Source organism: Morone saxatilis, unplaced genomic scaffold (genome assembly GCF_004916995.1).
Source record: "Morone saxatilis isolate NCDOM2014 unplaced genomic scaffold, NCSU_SB_2.0 Contig11, whole genome shotgun sequence".
NCBI classification, from domain to species: domain Eukaryota; kingdom Metazoa; phylum Chordata; class Actinopteri; family Moronidae; genus Morone; species Morone saxatilis.
This window is the reverse complement of record NW_023339663.1, coordinates 15,178,015-15,203,837: the sequence shown is the minus strand read 5'-3', so window position 1 is coordinate 15,203,837 and position 25,823 is coordinate 15,178,015. Positions and strand designations below refer to the sequence as shown.

General features: G+C 40.2%; 2 protein-coding genes across 2 annotated transcripts in view; one reads left to right on the top strand and one right to left on the bottom strand.

Moving 5' to 3' along the window:
* Positions 1–12,354, top strand: part of mindy2 (MINDY lysine 48 deubiquitinase 2) — a 19,514-nt gene extending 7,160 nt beyond the window's left edge. Inside the window, exons 4-9 of the mRNA XM_035651699.1 lie at positions 2,414–2,572; positions 3,493–3,595; positions 4,868–5,010; positions 5,997–6,170; positions 7,219–7,410; positions 8,151–12,354. Of these exons, the coding sequence (XP_035507592.1) occupies positions 2,414–2,572; positions 3,493–3,595; positions 4,868–5,010; positions 5,997–6,170; positions 7,219–7,410; positions 8,151–8,339 (960 nt within the window). The 3' untranslated portion in view covers positions 8,340–12,354. The remainder of the gene's footprint in view (positions 1–2,413; positions 2,573–3,492; positions 3,596–4,867; positions 5,011–5,996; positions 6,171–7,218; positions 7,411–8,150) is intronic.
* Positions 12,355–12,925: 571 nt separating this feature from the next.
* sltm (SAFB-like, transcription modulator) lies at positions 12,926–25,498 on the bottom strand. Its single transcript, XM_035651698.1, has 20 exons — positions 25,358–25,498; positions 23,950–24,037; positions 23,806–23,858; positions 23,212–23,239; positions 21,221–21,881; positions 20,582–20,625; positions 20,362–20,474; positions 20,087–20,236; positions 19,845–19,957; positions 19,604–19,764; positions 19,398–19,498; positions 19,235–19,291; positions 18,983–19,122; positions 18,708–18,888; positions 18,247–18,371; positions 17,536–17,709; positions 16,499–16,810; positions 16,259–16,394; positions 14,225–14,379; positions 12,926–14,138 (listed from the first exon to the last, which is right to left on the bottom strand). The coding sequence occupies exons 1-20, from the start codon at positions 25,490–25,492 to the stop codon at positions 14,027–14,029; spliced, it is 3,039 nt and encodes a 1,012-aa protein (XP_035507591.1). The 5' UTR covers positions 25,493–25,498; the 3' UTR covers positions 12,926–14,026.
* Between the last annotated feature and the right edge of the window lie 325 nt (positions 25,499–25,823).

Below are 25,823 nucleotides of genomic sequence, written 5' to 3'. Positions count from 1 at the left end.
CTGAGGCTGAATGCAAGAATTTAGTCTGATGGGTTCTCAGGTGTGTGCATACATGTGACTTATATGGCATACATATGATGTGATGTGTGCATAAAGTACTTTCTCTAATGTTCACACAGCGCAGTAAAAGGTTGGTCTGCTGATAAAAATCCTCACTCATAATTTAAGGATGAATGGTTGTCACAGACGGTTAACTCCCTTCAACCTTTAAGACACTGATTCAAAATATAAACAATTCTTTCTAAGTATGTATATGTATATTCTTTGCAGTCTTTTCTTCTGCTACCAGAGATAAAAATAGAAAAAAATATAATTTCAAAGTCAAACCATTTGACTTTTAGAACAATGCAGCTGGCAACATGTATGCCATCACATTTTGCAAAGCAAAGCAGACTAACTGCAACGTTATTTCTTAAAAATTGCGACAAAGCAAAGTGTGATGATATGTTAGGTATAGACTTAAAATTCTGTGTCATTTTCACATTTGACCAATAAAATCAGTTTTACACACACACACTTTGGATGCATATGGACAGAAGAAGATAAAACCACCAACTGTACAGTTAACGGCCAGTTGAATATTACTTAGTCCTGATTTTACTTTCTCAGATTACAAAGTTCTGATGTTATTGTAAAAAGCAAAAAAGTTGCACGGCATGGTTTCTCACATTCGGCCACATGGACACCAGAGAAGACAAATCAAATTAAAACCAATCCAATTAAAACCCACAGGAACCTAGTGGTAGATTTGTTTTAATGAAACACTGGAATTGGTACCACTGATGCTATTTAGCCAGCCAGCCTCTGCCGCTGTGCATTCATGTAGAAAACACTGGTAAGGCGGTAAAGAGCTGTTATGGAGTGGACTGCAGAGGTTCACAAAGAATTTAAGTTCTTTGCAGACGGCTGAAGGCCAAAGAGAGGTGAAGCAATACTTACTCAGGTTCTGTGTATTATTAACAAAGGAAGCGCACAGTTTTCTACTATTTCAACCAGGCTCCTGTTTTAAAATAGGTCCAGGGGTCTGTCTGAGTTTTTCAGGATGGTTTTGCTGAATTAAATCAAGAACAGCTCTTTCTTTTACACCACTTTGTGTTCTCCGTTTGAAGGGGGCTCTGGGTTTTGCTATAAAAGTATCAAAATAAGATGGTGAACCTGCCCCGGGCATCTTCATGCCTTCAGGCTTAATTTTGTGTAACGTTACTTCCCTGGTGTGATAGATACCGTATATACAGCAGGTAGATTGATTTCTGTCTACATTTCATTATCCACAGAGCCCTGTCTGTCTGGTACATATCATGGAGCTCTGTAGATTCTGATGGCTTTGAAGATTCTTGTATTTTCTTCCTGATATCACAACTCGGCCCGTGTGTGTGTGTGTGTGATTTATTAATAATTACGTCAATGCTTATCTTCTGCTACAGTGACTCATCTCCCATAATCTGGACATACTTAATAAATAAATAAATAAATAAATAAATAAATAAATAAATAAATAAAATGTGTTACCCATCCATTTTACCTGAACTTATAATTGTTCTGTTGAGGAGCTCTACTGACCTTCTTTACTAATTCTGACCAACGCTAGAGGTATTAGTGAGATCTAAGCTGTAGGATGAGCTCTGTAGTGGTTTGTTGAGCCTTGGGGAAGTATGAGAAAATAGGCTGTGATTTCAGTGGAAAAAACAGATCATGTCTGTCTGACAAGACTGTACCAAAAATTGAGCATTTTAGTGGTTACCTTGTGGGCCATGTCTCTACTGTCTACTATCGGAAATAAAGTCACAATATAGATAGGGTTCATTGCAGGGCTATTGGAGTGCACTATATTATCAAGTGTTCCTGATATTTTGTCCACCCCCTTGGTAATATTATCAAAGGGAAATATCATGTCTCACAATGATGAGCCTGAGAGCTTACAGATAAATGTAATATCAAATGGTTTCCTGGCAGACACTTCCATTTCTTCCTGTGGTTGAAGATTGATTGACAGTAAGCAGAGCAAAACCTAATAAGTGCAATAAATATGAAAGCACTCAACTAAGTCACACTGGAGAAACTATAGAAATATTTAACAAAACTAAAGGTGTGAGTGTGTAGAAGTATTTTTTTTATCATCCAGGAATGAATGGCAGCTAATGGTTTCCTCTAAAGATATAAAAATCAATCCCTGATAGCTCTAGCTATGTTGCAGACAGCCAGGAATAATGTAACAGATAAAGACAGCTCACAGCACATGAAAACAGCTGGGTTGGACACAGCCTTTGGTTCTGTATATTGTTGTGCACAATACACAGGCAAACAGCAGTTTTGAGAATTTGAGTGAACCTCACATTGTTTAATCCCTCTGCTGCATTGTTATCACACAGTTTTTTTTTAAAAATAAAATCTGAACTGTTCTCCTCTCTCGTAGAACATGAGTGATGCTATGGCAGTGTTGCACAAGCTGCAGACAGGCCTAGACGTGAATGTGAAGTTCACAGGGGTGCGAGTCTTCGAGTACACCCCAGAATGCATTGTGTTTGATCTGCTGGACATCCCTCTCTACCACGGCTGGCTGGTTGACCCTCAGGTAAAATTAACCTTACTCATCATCACTGCTGTTTCTCTTCACCTCCCTGAAACCAACTTGTTTTATTGTACACTGGTCTATCATCGACACGTCTCTTTCAAATGTCTGAGGTCGCTTTCACGTGTGTAGTTGGGTTCATTGCTGCTGTCTAGCTTTTGTCTGTTTTCCATTAACCCTTATTTGTTACAAACAAACCAAGAGATGTAATTATGATGTCATGTGCACAGGTAACTATTTCTTTTGTGACTGTTATCCTGTGTCATCAGTGCTGCATGAACCCACAGGGGAAAGCAAAAACACTGTAGACTATGTCTGTTCTGGTGACTGAATGTTATTGCACCTGATGGGTTTATATATCTTATCTAGTTCTTAGAAATAAAAGGTGGTCATGAGCATTATTAGTCATGATTGAAACTTGAAAATGATGGAACCCCTGTTTTATTGGGTTGGATGCAGTAACTGCCAAGAAATACATGTTATTGTGGTTCCCAAATGATTTTGGATGATTACACATCACTTCCTTGATGGGTTAGTAGCAGTCTAGGTTTTAAATTCACATCCAGCACTACAGTGTCCTGTGGTTGGTCTGGTTTACATTCCCACCATAAACAGCTCCATAGTTCTCTTGGAAGCACACCACCTCATTTTGAGGTGCTCTTTGTGCAGTTGTTTCATTGAGTGTTTAAATGACAGCGTTCACACCAACCTAAAATAAAGATACTTAACAAGTAAATTCACCAGAGTTCAGTTGAACTGTACCAAAACATTTACACAGTGATTGTAGTTTCAGTATGGACCCCTTTCACCAGAATGTTCCTCTCCATTATACATTTTGTATAAATCTGCTGTGTTTTTTTTTAGTAAAACAGCAGCAAAGCCTGGTGAATGTTCTTTCCCACAGTTTTTATCTTTGTTTGCAGATGCATGACATTGTCAAGGCAGTGGGTAACTGCAGCTACAACCAGCTGGTAGAGAAGATAATATCCTGCAAACAGTCAGACAACAGCGAGCTGGCAGGGGAAGGTGAGTGCTCTCTCTTCAGTCTCTCTATTTTCTGACCTGCCTGACTCCCTTCCTGTCTCCCCTCATCTCTTCTCTCCCCCCACTTGTGTACTTAGAGGTAGAGAAAAAGAACCAAAGTCATCCATATATCTAGTGGCACAAGTACAATATTAATTCAATGGCACATTCATTACATGAGATATGTTTACTGGGCTGACTGGTACATACTTGCATACTGCACATAAGACTACGTTGAAATAAAACCAGGACATATATGTGGCCACTCATACAATGACCTACTTCCACAGCGCACAGTTTTCTTACCAGCTGTCAGTAACTTCTCCTCTAAAAATATTTGCTCATTCAACACTGAGCTTCCTGAGTAGTTGTCTGCTGGGCTGCTGCCAAGTCAACAAATAGAGGCCTCAGTTGAATTGATACAGGAGATTCACTCCTTTCTATTGTATTTCTGCATTTGTAGCACAGAGATGATTGATTTAAGTTGTTTGATGATGACGCTACCCATCACCGCCTGAAGAGATGAATTTGCAGCCACTTTAAATAGACTGATATAATTCTGAGAAAACTACTACTACTACTCATGCTTTAATGCGGTTAAACATTTAATAGCAAGTATTCAGTAGTTATTTTATTTTCTGTCCGTCTCTAAATGTTGTGGCTCATTCTAGGGTAGACTATCTTTCTGTCTGTTTGAGTATCTCTCTGAATTTATGTGTGTTTGCTCCAAACTGAAAGCTGTTCTGTCTTACAGATGTCTCTCGCCATCTGCCTCTCAGCCTATATTGAGTTCACTATAGTAAATGTGACCACTTCCAGCAGCACGGAGTCAATTGAATATTCAGATAACGGCTATGGACATTACAGCAGAGCTTTCCAAATAGTGACCTATGTTAGATAGTTAAAGGATAGCTTGATTTTTAATTGCTCATGCAGTAGTTTGTGGTCTCACGATGAAAACATTTGTAAATCAAAAAGAGGTAATTTACAAGTAACAAATGGAAGTTATGCTTGCACTTTCCTGTGCTAAATAATTGATTATCTTCAGAACGACTGTAGTTACTCAGAGGTGAAGCTTATCAAAATAAAAGCACCATCACTCAATTAAATGGTCCATTTTAAATCTGTCTGTATATTCTGCAAAATACAGGGACTAGATTCAATAAAAATAAATATATAAGACTCATCATGGGTCCATGTTTCTACATTTGCTAATAAATAGTGAGTTCAGTCTCTCCTTGTTTGTATTCCTGTATGTTTCTTCTCTGGACCTAGGCATCGTGGCAGAGCAGTTCCTGAACAGCACAGCCACTCAGCTGACGTACCACGGCTTATGTGAGCTCACATCCACTGTACAGGAGGGAGAGCTCTGTGTATTTTTCAGGAATAACCACTTCAGCACCATGATCAAATACAAGGTAAACACTAAAAAAAAGTACTTCAGTAGTAGTGTAATAGTACAGTAACTGTTGACATTATTTGTGAGTTAGATTGAGAAACATCTGTCATGGAGCTCACTGTTGAAATTGCAGCAACCTAAATAGGTCAGGATATGTTATGAACTGTCCCTCCAGTGAATGACAAATGCCTTGAAGCCCTTTACTTTTACAGGAACAACTACTGTTTCCTGTGTGTAATATTTTAATAGGTATTTTGACAGAAGTCTCCACCACGTAAAGGCAGATTACTTTCCGTTTTTCTACTAATGTTCATACAGATATCAGCAGATATCGCTTTAATTAAATGCTTCACTGTGCGCTATTCAGTAAGAAATGCTTCAAATTCTTACTTATTTTTTAATGAATAGTTGATTTTTATATAAAGCCTTTTAGTCATATTTCACTGTGCTTCAACATTTGTAACTATTATTTGCAGTAGATAAAGAAAAAGAACTTACTATCAAGTGTTACCATCTACTATACACAAAAGCTCCTCAGTATTTTCCCAAAGTATTCACTGCACAGACGTGCTTTAACGTGTTCCTCAAACTGACGACAGCTACGTATTTATGTGTTATAGATATACAACATTGGGAGGTCCCATTCATTACATACACGTCTGCATCCCACCTCTAACAGCCCCCTGCCCACAGCTGGCCCGCCATATCACTGCAGCCCAGACAGACCTTTCCTGTTATCTACAGGAGGGGAAGTGGAGCTTGCTTACTTTTATTTTGAATAGTACTCTGTAGTTGCCAATGTAAGCAAAGCTGCGTGTATCACCTATAACCCTCAGGCAAAGAATCATGACAACCAGGTTCTCAGCTGCAAATCTATGTGTGTACAATCACACCTGATTAACAACCATATACAGATCATGTGGGTGTGTACTAACACTAGAATATGCATGTATATGTATATATACTGTGACACTAATCCGATGTGTGTATGGGGTTGTTTCCTAGGGCCAGCTGTACCTCCTGGTTACAGACCAGGGTTTCCTGACAGAGGAGAAGGTCGTCTGGGAGAGTCTGCACAACGTCGACGGAGACGGCAACTTCTGCGATTCCGAGTTCCGGTTGCGGCCTCCTTCTGATCCAGAGACTGTGTACAGAGGCCAGCAGGATCAGATAGACCAGGTCTGAGCACTGATGCAGGCAAGACTAGCAGAACCAGCAATTACCCACTCCAAAAACCATGATGTTTTTAATCATGATGTGCTTTTCACACTACCAGTGTGCTACAAAACTCAAGACAGGATACAAGACCAGTTATGACATACTGGTCTTCACTGTACATCCCTCAGAGTGACCTGGTTTTTGTACAGAAATGAGAGAAAAAAGGAAACAAAACACACAACATTGAATCCATGGAAACAGCAGTGGGAAAAAAATCCTCTGTACACCATCCCAGGCAAAAAAAAGTTACTCAATAATAGATGCGTTATAGCTCCCAATACCAGGTTTTTAGACAAACGCGACAGCCTAAAAAAGCACATGGCAGCACTGCATGGCACCTCCACCTCCCAGCCCCCTTCATCCATGCTTTGCTCTCCATACTGGCCCACAGTGCACTGGGTTTATGTCCCCCAGGCATTTATACTGGTTTCACAGCTTTCTGCTCAGCCAAAATGGTCCCGACACAAAGCTTGCTGACAAATTGTGTGCTCCCACACACACAGACTAGACAAGAACATGGGGGCTATTACTTTTTATTCTACTTGCTTACTCAGGCTCAGCCCTCCTTATTTTCAAATTAGGTTTGGTGTGAAAAAAAAAATCTATACAGGCAATTTTCTGCACTCATAATCAGTTCAGTTAGATTGGAAAAAACTTGTAATTATCCCAGGGGGGAAATTGGGTCTTTGCAGGAACAAAGTACGTAACATAACAGAAGATACTGAACATAATACAATGGATAACACCAGCATAAAGGACCTTTACGCAGCACAACTAATTACTACAAAAGAATAATGAAGATAGTGCTACAAATGGAAATGAATGAGGACAGACACAAATGGGTCAGTGAATAAGTAAGGAGCTGTGGTTGTGGGTTACGGCTGTGCTTGTGCGTGGATTGGTCCGTGTATAGGCTATCAGAGCACAGTATATATACCTAAGCGTCACATTGACAGCTTCGCTCATAAATCATCAAGTCTTTCTCTCTCTTTGTGCGTGTTCATGTCAGGACTATCTGATGGCACTGTCACTGCAGCAAGAGCAGCAAAGCCAGGACCTACAGTGGGAGCAACTCCCAGAGGGCATCAGTGACCTAGAGCTGGCAAAAAAGCTTCAGGAGGAGGAGGACCGACGAGCCTCCCAGTACTACCAGGAGCAGGAGCAGGAGCAGGCAGCTGCGGCAGCTGCAGCAGCAGCACAGGTGAAGAGGGAGGGGTTGAGGAAGATGGGAGCAGGTGGGAGAGGGAGGAGACGTATGACTGAACAAATACAGAACATTTATTGTAGCAGAGAGGGGAGATGTTGCATTTTATAAACAGATGGATGTCTGCATCAGACAGTTTGAGCTATAAAGGAGGAATTGAGTATGAATGCTGCCACCCTTCAGTGTGAGGTCAGGACACAGGCGCTGCTTAGGTGCTTGTGACAATCTCCTTGTTTCAGATATGTGAGATATACAGTCAATATCAAAATAAATGATTTCTATAAATTATATAAGAAGAAGAAGAAGCAGCAGAAGAAGAAGATATATACTATACTAATATTAATCCCCTATTGGAGAAATTGTTCTTTTCACTCTTTATTTTATACACACACACACACACACACACACACACACACACACACACGGGCTAAAATGCTTAGAACCAGTGTGGTAGTGCACTTTCTAAAGAAGCTTTGGGGTCTTTTTAGCTTCTCTGACATGTTCTTACTATTATTTTATTCAACAAATTTAAAAGAAATGAAATAAATAAAAATGGAAACTAAATGAATGATAGAGCCTGAATTTGTGAGGAGTTACAAGGTTATGTTATATAATGTAAGGTATGCTGCTACATTTATTCAAACATGACCTAATACATAATTAATTTACACTTCAGAGCAATAAGTCACTTTGCTTGTAAAATACATATCTATGAATTTTCGGTCCTGTCTGTGCAGCAAGGCCAGCATGAGCCCGCAGAGGGGGACGAGGCGGACAGAGGAGGTGCGGGAGCAGGCGGAGCAGCAGCCGGCGCTGGGACGGCGGCAGCAGCCGGAACCACACCAAGCCCGGGAAAACAGTCCTCTAGCGGGGAGCGCAAAGCCAAGAAAGAATCGAAGGATAAAGACAAATGTGTTATTTTGTAACATACAGCGTGTCTGTGTGAGTTTGTGTGTGTGAGTGTTTTGTGCATTTGCTTATCTGTGAGAAAGGGGACAGCATTTGTTTCTCCATGGACTGGACAGACATCGCGCAGCCCCCACTTGACGACAAACAAGGGAAGGAGACATTTAAGGCGAGGCGCGACGAGACTAACGGAGGATTTGCTGTTCCCAAACCACTGGTGCCTGCTATCCTCTTTCCTCAGTGGAACCTGGACATCAGAGGAAGGGACACTACAACGACAACTACCCCGTATCTTTCATAGAGTCGGCCAAACTTTGTTACAAGTTGCACAGTGCACTATATTTGTGATGTGGGGTCTAGTTTATTCGGGGTGGTATGTTTTATAGCAAAAGACATAATCTGAAGAAACAAAACGTCACCCTCTCGCCATGTTCTTTTCCAAAAAAGAAACCATTCATTTCATTGTCTTTTTTCGTTATTGCAGATTATAAGCTTTTTTTTGTACGTATCAATATTTACAAAACGTATATATAGACAGACCCACTTTTTTTGGTTTTCGTTGAGTTTGTTAAGTTAGATGCCAAGATTCACATTTTATTTATGTATATGTGTACAAGGTAGCTTTTGGGAGAGGTTTTATTTTTGTCTGTAAGCTGAGAGGGATTTTCTCATAATATTGCCTGTTGGAAATCAGTGTAACACTATTTGTGTCCCCTCTGAAACACTATGTACTTAAGGGTTAAATAATGCCAGATAGCTGCCAGATACTGTAGCTACCTAACAATACTCATCACAGCTTGCCCTGTTCAGATTTTTGCCTTACCAGAGTATGGCAGTGTTGTATTCTGCTCTGTCTGAATGTGAACGTGTGTCTGTTTTCATGTGTATGGTATGTACAGTACATGTGTGCTACGTGGTATAATGGCGTATGGTATACATGTCTCATTAACTGAGCATCGCTTTATGTAACAAGTTTCAATTTGGAAATAGCCAAAACTTTTACGCTGTATTAGTTAAGCTACAAATTTTGGACATTTAATGTCTTTTATGTTGTGATTCTGTTTCACAAAAACTACGTTTGGACAGTCAAACTGAGAATAACGTTGCAGATTTTAACTGAGGAATTTGTCTGAATCGGATGTTTGTGCGTGAGACACAACTAGCTTTTGTCAGACGAGATTCGTGTTAGATGGCACCCGGTTTTGAGTCTATGGACCTTTTTCTTTCTCATTGTCTCTTCTGGCAACGTCTTAAAGAGATGCAGTGTGCGTGTGACCTCCTCTGTTAGTTTCTGGATGTAGAAGTTCCACTGCAGCCAGGTTTTGAAAAGGAATACCACAGAATTCAGTAATTTGCATTTGATATTTCTTTAAACTAGGAAAGTTCAATTATTATTTGTGAACATGTACTACTTCTTTTCCACAAACATGAATCCAAACCCTGAAATCTGTGATGTTTCCACTCCCACACAATGTTGGGAACCGGACTTGTGTCACGCTGTAGAAAGTTACATTAGCCTCTCTGTCAGATCAGAGAGGCATTAATTCCTCTGTTACCTGTGGAAAATAAAGCCTAGTCCACAAATTGAGCGGTCCTGAGTTGCGTAGGACATGCACTCTGAATACTGCAATTCTTTGGTATCACTTTTTAACTCGTGTGCATTTCACTGCAGCATTGAGCGTGCAAACACATGATGTACATATTTATCTAATGCATTCTTATAATGGAATTTAGCTAGTGGTCTGTGCCATTATTGTACCATGGGACTGCCTCCTGAGAAACTTTTTCTATCTATACATTCCAATTGGATGCCTTGACTCAAGCCTTCTGTTACAGACTGAGGGAGATAGTTGTCATGGGAGGTCTTTTGCAGTGCTTGTAAAGTGGTCATTAGGACAGGACGATTACATCAAGGCAGAGGGCTATCTACTGTGTGGGAACCCCTCTCTCATGGGCTTCATGTGATGGCTGGAGTCTTAAGCTCCATGTTTGTTTGGCCCTAACAAGGCTATGTTTTGTATATATATATATATAACGCCTTACAACATTTCAACATAATTTATAGGACAAAAGGAAACAGGCGTATTACCCTGAATGAGACAATCCATGCATTTTTTTTCCACATGAACATCAGAAATACTCTCAGGCCTTTTCTGAAGGGACATATCCTCGAGTGTCTGCTACGTATCGGCACAGTTCCTCGGCCTGTAGTCACTTTTTCAGTCACAACTTTAAGTATCTCGTGTATGTGTACACACAACAACTATGTTGACACTTTGAAGAACTTAACACTATATTATTTAAGACACTCATTGTTGAACGTCTCACTCAAACGACGACTTAAGCTGCTCTTCTCGCGTTAACTTGGACTACCTGATGAAAAATAAAAACCTCCTTGCACATGGTTAAGGAATATTGTTAATTATGTACACATTTCATTGACTCCTTAGCAGTTTTTTTCCCCATGCAGCTTGAATAAATAAACATAAACATAAGGTGAAAGCAAGAAGGGAGAGGTGGGAGGCATTCTGGCAACATTTTTGTTTTTGTGTTTTTTTGTCTGTCTTTCTGTGAGTTTCACTCATTCATTGGCCCGTCAAGTGAACATGCTGATTAAACATTCCAGTGGAAGTTTAAAAAAAATGGAACTTCACTTAGGGCAGTTTTGAGTTGATATGGAACATTTTATGTTGGTTGTTGTTTGTATGAGTGAAAAGAGGGCAGAGTGACACATGGCACACATTTTTTTATCATTATTTCAGATCTACTACTGTGCATTAGCTTGCTATCCCTAGTCATTATTACCAGAATTTGATATTTTTTGTTGTAATGTGTTTGTTTCCCCCTAGTTTCTAAAATGAATCAATCAGAAGGATATTGTGTGTTCAGTGTCTCAAAGTGGTTTCTTGTATGCCATGTAAAAGTGATGGTGGGGTAAATGCTGTAAAATTTGTGTTTTGACAAGGTGGTTGTTGAACAAATTGTTGTCGTAATTTGGTTTTGCACTGTTACATTGATATGCACTAACAGAAGAGAAACATACCTCATTTTATACAGAACATAAATTGTGCAAGAGTGCTATTGTTCTCTGGGTACCTTTTAAAAAAAACAACTGAATAATGGCCAAAAGAATTATCTGAAGGTGGTAGCGGAAGCTTAAGCCAGCTGAATAATATTAATTTGTAAAAGTATGAAAGGGCTGTTTAAACATTTTGGCTTAAAAGGAACGAGTACATTTGTTAAAAAATAGTACCACGTTAATAGAACTTGCTGCAATTTGATATATTCAGATTAGCGGTACACCTATACCAGTACAAAGGCCTGAGTACCAGGACACGGCTCACAGACGATGAGAAAGGAATGAATTACAGCAACAGATGGATGGCTGTTGAATTGTTGAATTGACGCGTTCGTCTACGAAGTACTGAAGAAAACACTGGTACTCGAACCAATCAGCAAAAAAATGGTGTAGGTGCACCCCTAATTCAGGTAGTTACTTTTCCAGTCCATCATTTAACTACACAACTTTTCAAATATGCTCAGACTTTTACAACAAAACAGGGAAAAAAGGCTGCTTTATAAGGCTTGAGTGTTGTCATCTATGTAGCAGAGGGAAATGTTCATTCTTATTGTATGAGACACACATCCAGACTGCTGAACAATCTAAAGGGAGACATATTCTTTAACACAATATCAAACTCCCAGATTTTACTTTGTGGTGCATGTATATTGTGGACTGAAGAGTTATGCAGAGTAAAAATTTTAGTAACTACCCCAAGAATATCATTTCCACTGTACGGCCCATTGTGTTTATAGTTCACATAAAACATACAAGCGAAAGGAAGGCGTTTGTGAATAAGGAAGGTTACTCATTTGTGTTGATTTCAATGTTCATCTATTTACATAAATGACCAAATAATGTATGTAGCCTTTCACATTACAGTCACATAATGTATCTGGTGATATATATATAACAAAATGCCTTATAGACGAGGGACATTCAACCTGATTAGAAGTACCAGGATAATAAAAGACTAAGATCAATAGTTGCCTTGTTGTCGTTTGTAATGAGCCCCTCATCACTTTGAAGAACATCCTTTGTCTGAGCATGTGGACTGACTGAACTCTCCTGAAGATCGACGCTCATATAAACCCCCCAGTGACACCAGACCTTGGAGGATTCAGCAGGAAAGACGAAGAGAATCTAAAATTCCACGACAGTTCTCCAGACCCTTCAAAAGCCCCTCAGATTTACTCTCATTTGTTTTTGAGGTGAAAAAGGTGCCTTCTTAGACTTTAATTGTTTATGTTAACATTATGCACACATGGTACATATTCCTAAGTTATGTTTAATCAAATTACCATAGAATGACTGACACACACAACAGGCAGTGTTACTGCAGCATAGGGCTCTCTGGACTAATATGAAGCTGACAAGTACCGCAGTGTGTACAGTACTAGATGAAAGCTTGGAAATAAACAGCGTACATACACAGAAGATGGGGTAGATGGGGGTCCAAACTACAATTTTTTTTTACCCCAGGTAACAAAGTTAAACAGCCCATAAGTGGAGAGGCAGTGAGGCGACAGTGACAATCAGCACAAATCATTTTGCTTATCAGTTTCTGTATTTTAATCAACCTTTATCAACCAGTTCTGACAGGTGTGACAGTAAGGAGTGTGTCAATGTCTAAATACATGCAGTGCAGACCTGGATGTCTTGGTCCCAAAAAAACCAACATAAACAGCTCTTAAATGAAATAATAAATAAACCTGAAATGACTGAGGAAGCAATATGGAAGTCTAAGGTGATGGTTTAGTCAGATACGTAACAAAGTGCAGATGTGTCCCAGATTTTTCAGATTTAATACTTCAGTTGACATCAAAGCACTTCCAGCTTGTACCAAAAGGTTAAATGACAGACATAACCTGTCCTAATATCAAGTCTTCAAATTGATACTACAGGCTCCAAACTGAGTGAAAACTGCCAGAATTTGAGCCATTATTTGACTGCCAGGCTTAATCAAATTTGGAAATATAAAAACAATCTATTAATGGTCCTTTCAGGGACTCTGACACCATTGACTGCCCTGCAGAAACAGACTTGAAAGTAATTTTATTTCAGAGACACAGGCCTGTATGTAATTAACCTCAGTCTGTAAGAGGTATTTTGCTACAATGCAGGCTAGCTTACAGTTCGATACTGTTTTAGCAAATTCAAACCAGTCTTTACAAAAACAGGACATCCACACCAAGTATGACTTTTCAAAATAATTAGTCATCCGTTTCCTCACAGAGAAACATTCAAATGAGTGAATGATCCCTGTCACTTTGAGCTCTATAATACACTAAAATTAGACATATTACACTGGAAAACTGAGTGTGACACTGGGCTATTGAAAATGTACATACAACACTCAATCTGAGGGTAAGTTGGTAACATCACTTGAAAACTTACAAAGACCTAGGGCTGTACAAGATCTTCCTAAATATAAGTAAAACGTGCGCAGGGTTGCTTAATGGTAACAGCGGAACTGTCAGGAAAACCCTACACTGAGGTAAACACTTGTCTATACGAAATAAAATAGTGTTATCAACCTTGTGGCTACAAGTCTGCCACCTAAAAACAGTTGATATCCTAAAAATAAAGAGTTCAGAAAAGTCTTCAAATGTTCAGGTGCTTTAAAGTGGCAGATTTTGGTTGCAGTTAGAACTGCCGCGGTGTTCCTTTGTAGGGCTTGAACCCACCCACGTTGCCACCACTGGGAATGGTGTTGTTGGTGATCTGTACAATTCGATTGAGTCCAGACGAAGAGTGACTAGAGAGAGACAAAGTCCAAATTTAAGACTGCTGAGAACAGGGGGTCATAAAATTCATATTCATTTGTTTGTAATTTTTGTATACCTCGAAGGAGCCATCATGCTGCCCCGGCTGTCTCCCATCCTTCGATTATCAGGGAAGCCCCTTTCCTGGGAGCTTGATCCACCGTGCCACTCCTTCCTCAGACCCTGCTCCCTGCTGTGACGTTCCACAACCACCTGCCGGCCAGAGCTGAATGGCTGCGGACGCAAGACTGACGTCAATAAAACTGGCACGCTAAGAACATTTTCATTTCTGCAACTTACTAGAGTGCTTATTTTCATCATGTTATTCATTAATAGATTTGGGGGAGTGTCAGAAAACGGGAAATGTTTTTTTCGTTTTTTACAAAATACCCATAGTTCAACACTGCTTGTGTTGTCTGACAGTTCAAAACCCAAAATGTATTTTCAGATTTTAAACCCCTCTCTTACTTAGGATAACTGCAAAAAAACCAACAAAAAAAAAAAAACACTTCCACATTCTCTTCACGAGGCAAACATATGTGTTATTGAATAAGGGGAAAGATCCCTCGGATCCTGCTAATTACAGGCCAATCTCCTTGCTTAATTTTGACCATAACATTTTAACTAAAGTATTGGCCACCAGATTAAATAGGCATATAGCAACAATTACACATTCAATCGTTAATTTCAATGTTTGTCATTTGTTAAATATTATCCATTCTGACTGGGCTAAAAACACTCCACAGCAGCTGCCATGACACTGGATGCTCAGAAGGCTTCTGACTCCAGTAAATGCCCTTATTTATTTGAAACTTTGGGAAGATCTTTGTGGACTGGATGAAAATGATTTATGGCTCTCTTAAAGCCTCTGTAATAACAAACAACATTTCCTCAGACCCATTTAGTCTATATTGGGGTGTAAGAGCGAGATTGCCTGTCCCCTGGCAAGAATGCCTTCTTCGGATGTACGCTGATGATTTACACGTTACCTTAATGAATCCTGAAGTGGGTGTTCCTTATCTTTGACAAAATATATTAAGTCATTCAGTAAAATCTCTGGTTACACAAAAAATTGGGCTAAAAGCAAACTTATGCTTACTGGGCATATATATTTTTACAGGATTGCCCTGTTAAGGTTGTTCTTAACCTCCTGAACATTTGCTTGAATTTAAGGTGCAGAAATATTGGGCAGCTAATGTGAGGGCACTGGCATAGGGACTATCCAGATAATGACTCACTTAAATTTTGCCCCCCTTCTAGCTAAAGTTTAGGTTGTGTTTATGTTGTTAATTAACCCATATGCCTCACTGTCGTTTCATTTGCTACGAGATCAGTAAGTCATACTTTTGTTACACAAAATTGTGTAATTGTCACAAATTCACTGAAGATTCTTTATCAAGTTAAACATATCTGTAAGAGTCCTAGTATTTAGATATGTACACCATTTTGCCATAACCATACCTCTGCCCCAGCATTGCTGGATTCTGAACATATTCACTGTATTAAGGTTTGGGAGAGGGAAATCAATGCTGTGCTGCCTGAGAAAATATGGAGGACTGCACTCTCATATCCACAGCAGACACACGTTTATTCAGTTTAAATAGATTCATCGTTTCCATTACTCTATGGTCATGTTACATAAATTCAACCCTTACATTTATCACAGACTGGAGAAACTGAAGTCCAATGATGGTACAATGTTGCATTTATTTTGGAATTGTCATCTAATCTACCCATTTTGGTTAAGAATTTCGTTTTTCCTGAGGTTTACCACAGGGCTCTCTCTGTCCTGACAGAGAACTGGCCCTCTTTGGGTGCTCACAGGATTCTTTAACTCTCCCCCCACAAACTCAAACAGCCCTATCGATAGACATGGTACTGGCAAAAAGGCTGGAAAACTCCTACTGCACCATGCTTTAGACTTTGGTTCAATGAGTTTGTTTTAGTTCTTATTACATGGAGAAATTGCCATGTCAACAGAAATGGGACGAATCTTGGGGGCCCTTGTTGCAATACTTGGACTTTTACCCGACCACAGCTTCATATATCAATTGTTTTGTACAGGATATTCATAAGAAATTCACTTAAGCTCTAAGTCAGAAGGTAAGCTGACCTGATTACTCATCACCATGGGCCTCGTGTCTCGATCATTAAAGCTGCTCCTTCCACGGCTGGACGAGGAGCCTCCTCTAAGTGCAGGGCCTGGACCATCTCTGCCTGATCGCTCTGCACGCATGCGCATAGGTCCTCTGCTCAACCCAGAATGACATTAGGCAAGATATTCAAAAATTAGCTTTCACTTATTGGGGGGGAAAATGGCATAATGCTTCTTTTTCAAAAACAGCATATTTACCGTAAATCTCCCTTGTTGGAGTTTATCCCGGTATCATTCTTCCATCCGTGCCCTCCATCCCTGGGTGAGCGGTTGTGCGACATGCTAGGCATTGTGGCTCTGGCTCCCATAGGGCGATCATGCATGGGTACAGGCCGCCTCTCATCTCTGTCCCTGCGGTCGGGTTCCCGGAGTTCGGTGCGTGGAGGAGGAGGTGGCTCAGCTCTGCGGACTGGTTCAAAGTTCTTGGGGTAGCGCTCAAAGCCAGAGCCCTCTCTGTGAGGAGCAGGGCGACTCTTCTTTACCTCTGGCTCACCGTCAAACCGGTTACGTCTAAACAAAGACCAAAATAGGATTAGTGACATCACAAAAAGTGAAATGATCAAGGCGGTGCAGCAACAGTTAACCTGTTAGGCCAGAAACACAGAGCCTAAGGACCAGCGGGCTGTCAACACCAAGAACAATAAGAGCAACTGCAAATATATATCATTTTAAAAGTGGATTGTGGAGTCCACACCATAACTATAACGACATGAATCATTGGAATCATTTTCACGGCAATTTGATGAACATTATTGTGGAATAGAACTTTTTACCGTAAGTGCTAATTACGTTATTAATGCAAATTACAAATTACAAATAAGAGAAAAGAGAAAACGTAACTGAGACATACTTGCAACCTGTCTGTTGTGTTGTAGTTTGCTTGGTCCTTACTGATGTCTCGAACTTGACTGATTTTTAACCCAAATTATTAATACACTGTCTTCAGAAGACTACAACAGAGTGTTGGATTCTCTCAACTCCTCTTGTCTTTGAAGAATTTCGTGAACCCATTTCCTTCTGGTTCTTTTTGTTTCTTTGTGCAATGTACAGTAGCAGGTCATCCATATTCAAGTTCCTATTAAGCTGCAGACAGATCTTTATAGTTATCGTTCTTGGTGTGGACAGCCTTTTTGAACCCAACTTTTCCTACTGTGTCAAAATTCCTGCTGTGAAAAGGGCCTCTTGTGACTAATAATGTTGGAATTTCTCAATTCCTATAGTTTAAACACCTGTACCTGTCATACGTGTTGGGCTGCTCCGCAGCAGCCTCTGGAAAGCGACCCCTCTCTCTGGGATTGAAGTTTGAAAAGCGGTTCTGCTGCCGGTTGTAGTTCGAGCCCTGGTTCAAACGCACATCAGACTCAGGCTGCATCTTCTTGTTGCCATTCCAATAGGGATCGTCTCTCCGACTGAAACATTAAATACAGACGTACTCCATGAGTCATGAGCTTGGATGACAATACTTAGTTATCAGGTTCAGGTACTTGTTCAAGATGTAGTCTGGTGTAATTAATTAATCCTTTTTTAAACACATCATCTTTGCTTAAAGAGTGTTTTGGTTTAAAGTCAAAAGCTGCAATGGTAAGAGCCAACAACCGACCAAGTCAATGTGAATTCCAAAAAACAAAAACAACTGAACTTTACTTAACTGTACCAGTAGAAATGGTCACTAGTTTTGGTTCCAGAATTCAAATTGACCACTAGTTACTAAGATGGATCTTAATCTGTCCACCAATGCTAATTTTGAATCACATATGGTGCTAGCCAAACATTTAGGACGCTATCAAACAGTTTCTCTCTGTTACCATTTCTATGAGCCTGTACTTCAGTTCACCTTGGTTCCTCAGTTCAAGGAAAAAAATGATGGCAATGGTTCACTGATAATCAATAGCTTTCTTTTTTCAATCAATCAACACAAAACTGCTGAGGGACAAAAGTGTATATACCCATGTTCCACTTCACGGCCTCTTTTGAGGTTGTTCCTCTTTTCTTGCTCATAACGGAGCTGCTCCTGCTGCCTCCGCAGCTCCTCACGTTCACGTGCCATGCGCTCTGCCTCTTTACGCCGTTCCTAAAAGAGGAAATATTAAATGCACTGATTAAAATGTATTACTGAGAAATGTGGATGTCGTTGTACAATGACAAGCAGTAACAAAATCACATACTCTGAGTGGCTTTAACAGATTTCTCAAAGTAAACTGGATTAATTTAAACAATAAATTACAAGCCAATTAATGACTATAATATAATTGTTGCTCATGGACACAGTTGTTTATCCCTTTTTCCTGCAACACACCTGAAATCCTGGACAACAACTGCTTAACCATATATTGCATAATCATTAATCCGAGATGGACAGAGTTTAAGAAAACCTGAAGATTTTTATCCAGAATGGTGTTTACTGTACCTGTTCAATACGGACTCTCTCTCTCTCAAGCCTCTCCCTCTCCAAGCGCTCCCTTTCCAGTTTTTGTCTTTCCATCTCGAGTCTCTGGCGCTCCCGGAGCAGGTTCTCCCGTTCTTCACGCTCCCGCAACAGACGGACGCGTTCACGCTCCCGGCGTTCTCGTTCAGCAATTTCGCGGCGCCTAAAAAAAAAAAAAAAACACAAACACACATTGTCTTAACATACACGCAACTCTGAATTTTAAATCTACTAAACTGTGGGCTGCTCCAGCCTACCTGCGCAACTCTACGGCTCTACGGACACGCTCGACGCGAGCCATCCGTTCACGCATCCTCTGCTCCTTCATCTTCTCAAAAGGCAGGATGTCTTCCCCCTTGTTAATAAAAGGTCGCTGTTTCTCTTTCATCATTTCAAACTGAGGCAGGGGACAATAGAAATTTAACTTTTAAAAAAGAAATAACTCATTGGTAAAGCATGTTAAAAGTAAATACTATGGTATATGTCCATGGTATAAAGAGTTTTGTTACCTCTTCAGGGGGAATCAACCATTTTGGCCGCCTTTGGATATTCATATTGACAAAAGGCTGAAAAAAAAGTATGAAACAATCTCATTTAACATCCTCTGAAGGCAAATCTACAATGTGCTTTAAATATATAATTGTATGTTCAAATACAAATAAAAAGTCTTACTTTATCAAAATACCTCCCCCTTCTGAAAGGTCTCATTTTGCCAAAATTTGAGTCTCCTTTGGCATGATGCATCACCGCCATCTTGCATGGGCTCTTTGCCCCTAGAGAAAAATAAAAGACAAATAATCAGAAGAAAGATACATATGCTTACTGATGAACTCAATTGGATTCTCTAAATTAGAGACGAGAAGAGGAATTAAACCTACTCCCATGCTTTCTGTCATCTTTCTTCGAAGTATCCTGTCCCGAGTTTGATGAAACGGAATCAGATTTTCCACTTCTGGTCTCTTGTTTCTTGGATAAATCTTTGTCCTTTTCTGAAAGTTTATCCAATTTCTTGTCTTCTTTTTTGTATGATGGCTGTGCTCTACGTGCAAAGAGAACATAAAGGTTAACAGTGCTTCCAATCAACAACAGAGTCACTTTTCAACTTTGTCTGTCACCCACTTGTTAGTCAACTTCATCCCTGTGGAACTGCGCTTATCACTTGATTTGCTGGAACCGGCTTTGTCCTCTGCTTCCTTCTTTGAGCACTCTTTTTTGAACGGATCATTTTTGGCCTGGAAAATCAGCAGCAGCGAAACAAATGACACAGGCCCACAATTTTTTCATTTATAAAAAGGGTATCATTAGACCAATCGAGATTTCTTCAAATATAATTTTGACTTAGCATCTGCTGCCTAACTTACCCTTTCAACATATATCTGTTGTCCATGGAGCTCTGTACAGTCAAGGTGGGAGACACACCGTGTCACCTCTGTACTGGAAGACATCGTCACCAAGCCGTAACACTTTGAACCAGGACTACGAGCGTTTGTAACCACCTTGGCACTCAAAACCTGTTGGCAACAAATTTCATTTCAACATTTTTCTACAACACTGAGCATAGGTTTATGGTGATACTTTCAAACATATTCACAATAAGAAACAACCATTTCGAAAAAAACCTGCACCCGTTATTTACCTTCCCGTATTTGCCAAACAGGTTCTTTAGATCCGCTGCTTTGGTGTTTGAAGACAGGCCACTCACCCACAAGTTACGAGAAGAGCTGCTGTTGCTGCTACTGTTGACGACTCCTGACGAAGAGGTTTACACACATTGACAGAGTAAAGAACATTGCGTCGAGTTGAATCAAATGAGTTATGGGCTTCCGTGGGTTTTAACAGTTGAACATAACTCTTACCCTTTTCATCTTTTGCAGCTTTTCCGTCTCTGTCTCTTGAAGAGCTACAAAGCAAATATTGCAACAACAAACAAGGGAAATAAGTGAAGGTAAATAAAACCCTGGTGTAAAGAGACAGGCAAACAAGCTAGTGGAATAAAACACTGTATTTGGTAATTTTCAGGAAAAAAAATCCCGTAGGCAAGGCGCAGATCTGAACCAATGTCTCAAAGGCTTCATTGCTTTTCCAGTGGTGAGATGGGTCAGGTTGTCAGCCAATTTATTCCCTGGACCAATGAAATCTTCGGAGGTTTGTTCAACTTCACAGCGAATCATTTGACCAAAAAGAAAAAAAAAAAAACACACTGCCATCATGGGGACTAATGCTCTTTAACAATGCCTTGTGTAGAAATTGGAAAAGGCTTTAAAACTGCTGGAAAGGTCAAAGTAACAAAATAAGAGGTGTTTTCTCAGCTCCTGGTTAACGTCACAATTTAACCAACTTCAGAAAAATAAACCAAAGTAGTAAATGGCAGGTTTAGGTACATCAGTGAACATTTCCCTTATGGCAAAAAGAAATCTTGAGGCTACCCACAATGTTGCGTTCTTAGTGAGTTGGACTTGGTAGTAGTATCAAAGAACTGACATAGAAAGACAAACCTCTTTGCTTGACCTGATGCCCCAGTAGTGGAGGGGCCTTTCTTCCCAGAATCCTTGTCTTTATCTCCCGTTTCAGCTTTCTTCAAGGCCTCTCTGCTGTCTTTCTTCGTGGGCTCACCCCTGGATCCATCATCTTTCTTACCATCTTTGTGGCCCTCCGTCTCTTCCACCTTCATATCATCATCTGGGCCCGTCTCAGCAGAGGCCTCTGGCTCATCAGTGCCCTTCTCGGCCTCTGGATCTGGAAGTTTCACATGTTTACCTGTTTCCAGGAGATCGTCACCATCAACATCTAGGGTGAGGGCATCTTCATTTGGGATTGAGACGGATAGGTGATCGTCCTCTGCTTCTTTAGAGGAATTCATGGCTTCAGCATCCATCTCAGCCAGTTCGGTCTCCCCCTCTGGCTCAGCCTCCCCATCCATCTCTGGGTCGGCCTCCTCATCCATCTCTGGCTCCGCATCTGCATCGACCTCTGGCTCCGCATCTGCATCCAGCTCTGCCTCAGCATCACCATCCATCTCTGGCTCAGGCTCTGAATCAGCCTCAGCCGCCACAGCTTCTGACTCTGGTTCAGTCTCAGCCTCAGGCTGAGCGAGGCTGTCCTCGCAGGGTGCTGGCTTAGAATTTTCACGAGTACCATCATCTGTATCAGTTACATCTGAGGGATTTAATAAGGATAAACATGGCAAAAACACAACTTTTAACATTGACATGTCGATTGTTACTTGACCTAAAAAGTAGAATAGAAAGCACATTTAGTGTTAATGGTCATCGAGGGCGTAGACACCACAGGAAGACACAAAACACACAATCTTCACTGAAAATGGGTGGTGATTCAGTGCTCTTCATTTCTTGACACATGTAAAGTGAGAGTCAATTCATACTGAACGTGCAATTCCAGATGCTTCCTACAATGTGTGGCAGTTCTCCAGATGGGAATCTTGTGACAAAGTTCTAATGAGGAGGAACGCATCAGTTAATACTTATTTTTTTCCCCCCATCACGCAAAACGCATCTCCAGCTGATCAGTCCATGGAAAGTCATCTGAGTTTTAGGAAATATCTTCAGTATCTTCCAATATTTCTTCAATAATCAATGTCATCAATGTCTTAGGAGGTTTCAAAACACAAAATGATTGTGCATCATCATATCCAACCTGCTGTAATGTGTCCAGTCAGCTGTACACAACTGTGTACAAAAAGTGTGTCCCATTGGTCCCAACAGTCTGTCCTTGCCAGTTCTAGGTCACGCTGTATGTCAGATCTCTTCATTACACACATAATGGGGGCAGCAAGATGTGCGACTCTGATGGATGTCTGCAATGAATATATGAAGTCTCTTGATCTTTCAGTTGCCTCCTGACATCCCTGCATCTTTACACCGTGTTTAGAGGAGTCTAGCGGTCCTTGAGTTGACCCAAAACAAAGCCACATTCACCGGCCGTCTCACCTGACAAAACCTGTAATAAAGGTGTGTGATTCCTGTGGTACTGGTTCTGTCCACCAATGTTGTCAAGTAAAATGTCAACAGGAAAGTGCAATCATCCTTGAGTTCAACACGTTGCTCCAATTTTTTGGACATCATAAAATGTCATCTTGTTTGTGAACCGTCACTCTTTGTTTCCCAGGGGAATGTAGTTGAATGCCAGAGGCGACGGGAAATCCACTGAAGCACACAGAACTTTTCTTTACAATTTTGAGTTATCCAAGGAAATTGTGTACTTGGGTCAAGGCAACCGACATCCAATGATTCATGTGTGTACCAATTAGAAAAAACTTGAGTCAGTCTTCAGAAATGTCTTCATTAAGCATGTCCTTGGTGCTCCTTTTAGTGCAGTGTGACCTAGATAATGCAGTAGCTAGCAGAAGCATGAAACACCACTACATATAGGTTATGCATTCTACCAGGAGTTTCTTGTCATCAGTGTAAGCTGTAAGAAAGAAACGACCTAATGTTAGCATTAGGTACCAGTGTACCAGCCTACATACCTTTTTCTGATTCGTACTCTTCCGTTTCCTAGAAAAGAAAATACTGAGGTGAGCTAACAAATATTTCAATGCAATAGACACAGCAACAAAAAGTAGTTTTAGACCAATAAAAGGGCCGTATTTTTATTTTATTTTAATTTTTTTTAAATCACAAAACTCCAAAATGTTGCTTAAAATTAAGGGCTGCCAAAAAGGAGTTTGAACCAGTGTGAAACAAGTTTGTGGCTTTGCAATCAGTTCAAGTGTGTTAAATGGGAGAGAGAAAGGTCTGAATTACACGTTCCTTTCATAGATCTACATCCATTCAATGTTTCACTCTGACCTCCTGGCAGTCTTTTTTTTGGAATGAACAGATGTTTGTGTGGTCTCCCTTGGTGACCCAAACTTTGAAATAAAAACAGGTTTTTTTTTCTTTAGACAAACCATGGAGACAGATCTCATTATGGCGATCAGACTCATACGTAATCAAAAACCATTGGTTGTAAACAATTCATTGCCAACTGTTTATGTACAAAAACTGGCACTAATATTTTATTCTCACAATAATATCTAACCATTTTGGCAAGAGAGGTCAAAGAAATGTGTGCCAGTCACCTTGGAAAACAAGTCATCTTCCCCTGCGTCCGCATCTGAATCCACCTTTTTCCCTGAAAGGTGAAATAAATAAAAAATTAAAAATGTACAACATGAAAAAAAGAGAATGCTCAGGAACACTGATTAAATCTAAAGCAAAATTACCTTTAGCTTTGCCACCTTTTCGAGGTGGTGTGTCAGTTGAAAGCTGGATTTGAATGTTTTCTGGGTCACCACCTTCATCTTCAATAGCCTTAAAAAGACAAGAGATTTAATAAAGTTCATGCACAGTAAACAAGTAGGTTATGGTTGTTTCATCCGTCACCAACTGTCTAGTCAACAACAATCTCATCCACCTGCTAAGACAGAATAAGCTGAGAGCTAGATATTATACAAGATTAAAAATAAATCCAATTAATTTAAACCTGCGCCATGTTTGTGTCAACATGCGATTGATTATATCCATTCATCACATCGCTTGTGCAACAAGTGAGATGTTTAATCCTGTGAAGGACAATGTGCAGGCCCAGAATATCAGTAATTAAAACCACATACTGCTGATTCTTTTGCAACTAACGCACAAATTGTGCTTTAAATGGGAGGTTTTCTTCTGCTAACTCAATTCAGGTTTTAGTCCGTCATGTCAGTGACCTCATACTGAAAGCTAAAGCTAACGTTACATATATCTGATAAGCGGTTCAAAAAGATTTAGATTCAATAAGAGGATTGAAAAGTGGACTCAGATCTAAACAGTGTTGGGGTTGATAAGACTTTATTGAATCTTATCATTCAGAAAACCACATGGGGCAATTAATTCATATCGAGTATGTTCAGACAATTCAATGTATTTTTAAACTCTGCTGATAGAAAGGCAGAGAGATCTTCTGGCAGACTTCAATCATTAAATGTCACACGATTTACGCGACATTTTTTCATTTTTAAGCCCAAAATGTATACCATATATTACCATAATCTATTCATCCAGCGTGTTTACTTTATCAACTGAGATTATTTCATGGATGAACATCAGTGATGTAACGTGTTCTGTCGAACAAATTAGATTATTATCTATTCAATGTAGACTTTATAGAACATGTGCGTGGTCCTCGACCCAATTAACAACAAAGCTGAATCCAATCACATGCAATCTATTCACTAATGTCAGGTGAAGAAAACGAACAAATCGACACTTTCAAGAGGTTCAGAAAGCACTATTGACATGTCATGTCTGCACAGGCCTTTCGTTTTCCCAAATAGTGCGTGTATCGTTAATGTTACAATGAAACGCAACTTCGTCGCAGCAATTAATCAAGCTCGAGTAGCAAACATTTAATTTCTTCCTACAAGAGTGTGTGTGTGTGAAGTGCTTGCCAAATGTAATGTTGTCTGAATGTAAACTGAGCCTGCAGTCGTTTAAATGGTTAACTAAACAAAGCTGACCACATAACCTATCGTTAGCATTACATCGTTAGCATCGTTAGCATCGTTAGCATTAAAGCGTTAGCATGCTCCCGTTAGCCTCGGTAGCTCAGCGGCTCTTTCTTCCACAAATCAACGTCGTTTTTTCAGTTACCTGTCTCAGTCTCGACAGGAGGACGCTCTTCACGCCAGATGTGTCCAAGTTCCTTCGCTTGAGCTCGGATTTTAGATCAACAACCCGTAGTTCTGATATTTTCTTGCACTCCGTGGAAATGGCACCCGTCGCCATTTTACCTCAAGATTACTGTCGTGTGCGCGCGCAGACGGTTTAGCCAGCTTTCTTCTTCGTCGTCTTCATTAGTTGTGGTTAAATGGCACGACGCCTCCTGCTGGTGGTGGAGTCAGTGAGTGAATGAATCTGTGTCCCATCACTTATTCCAGGAGTACAATCTGTTTCAGGTCATTCAACACGCGTCCATGTCCTAGTTTAGGTGAAAATAAAAGCTTGGTAAAATGTATTCATTATAAGTGGTGTTTTTAAAAACTGCACAAGATGGTTCTTTGTTTTGTTTCAGACCGTCATTTAATCAATAAACTCCCTGTTTCCATCCAGGGGGTCC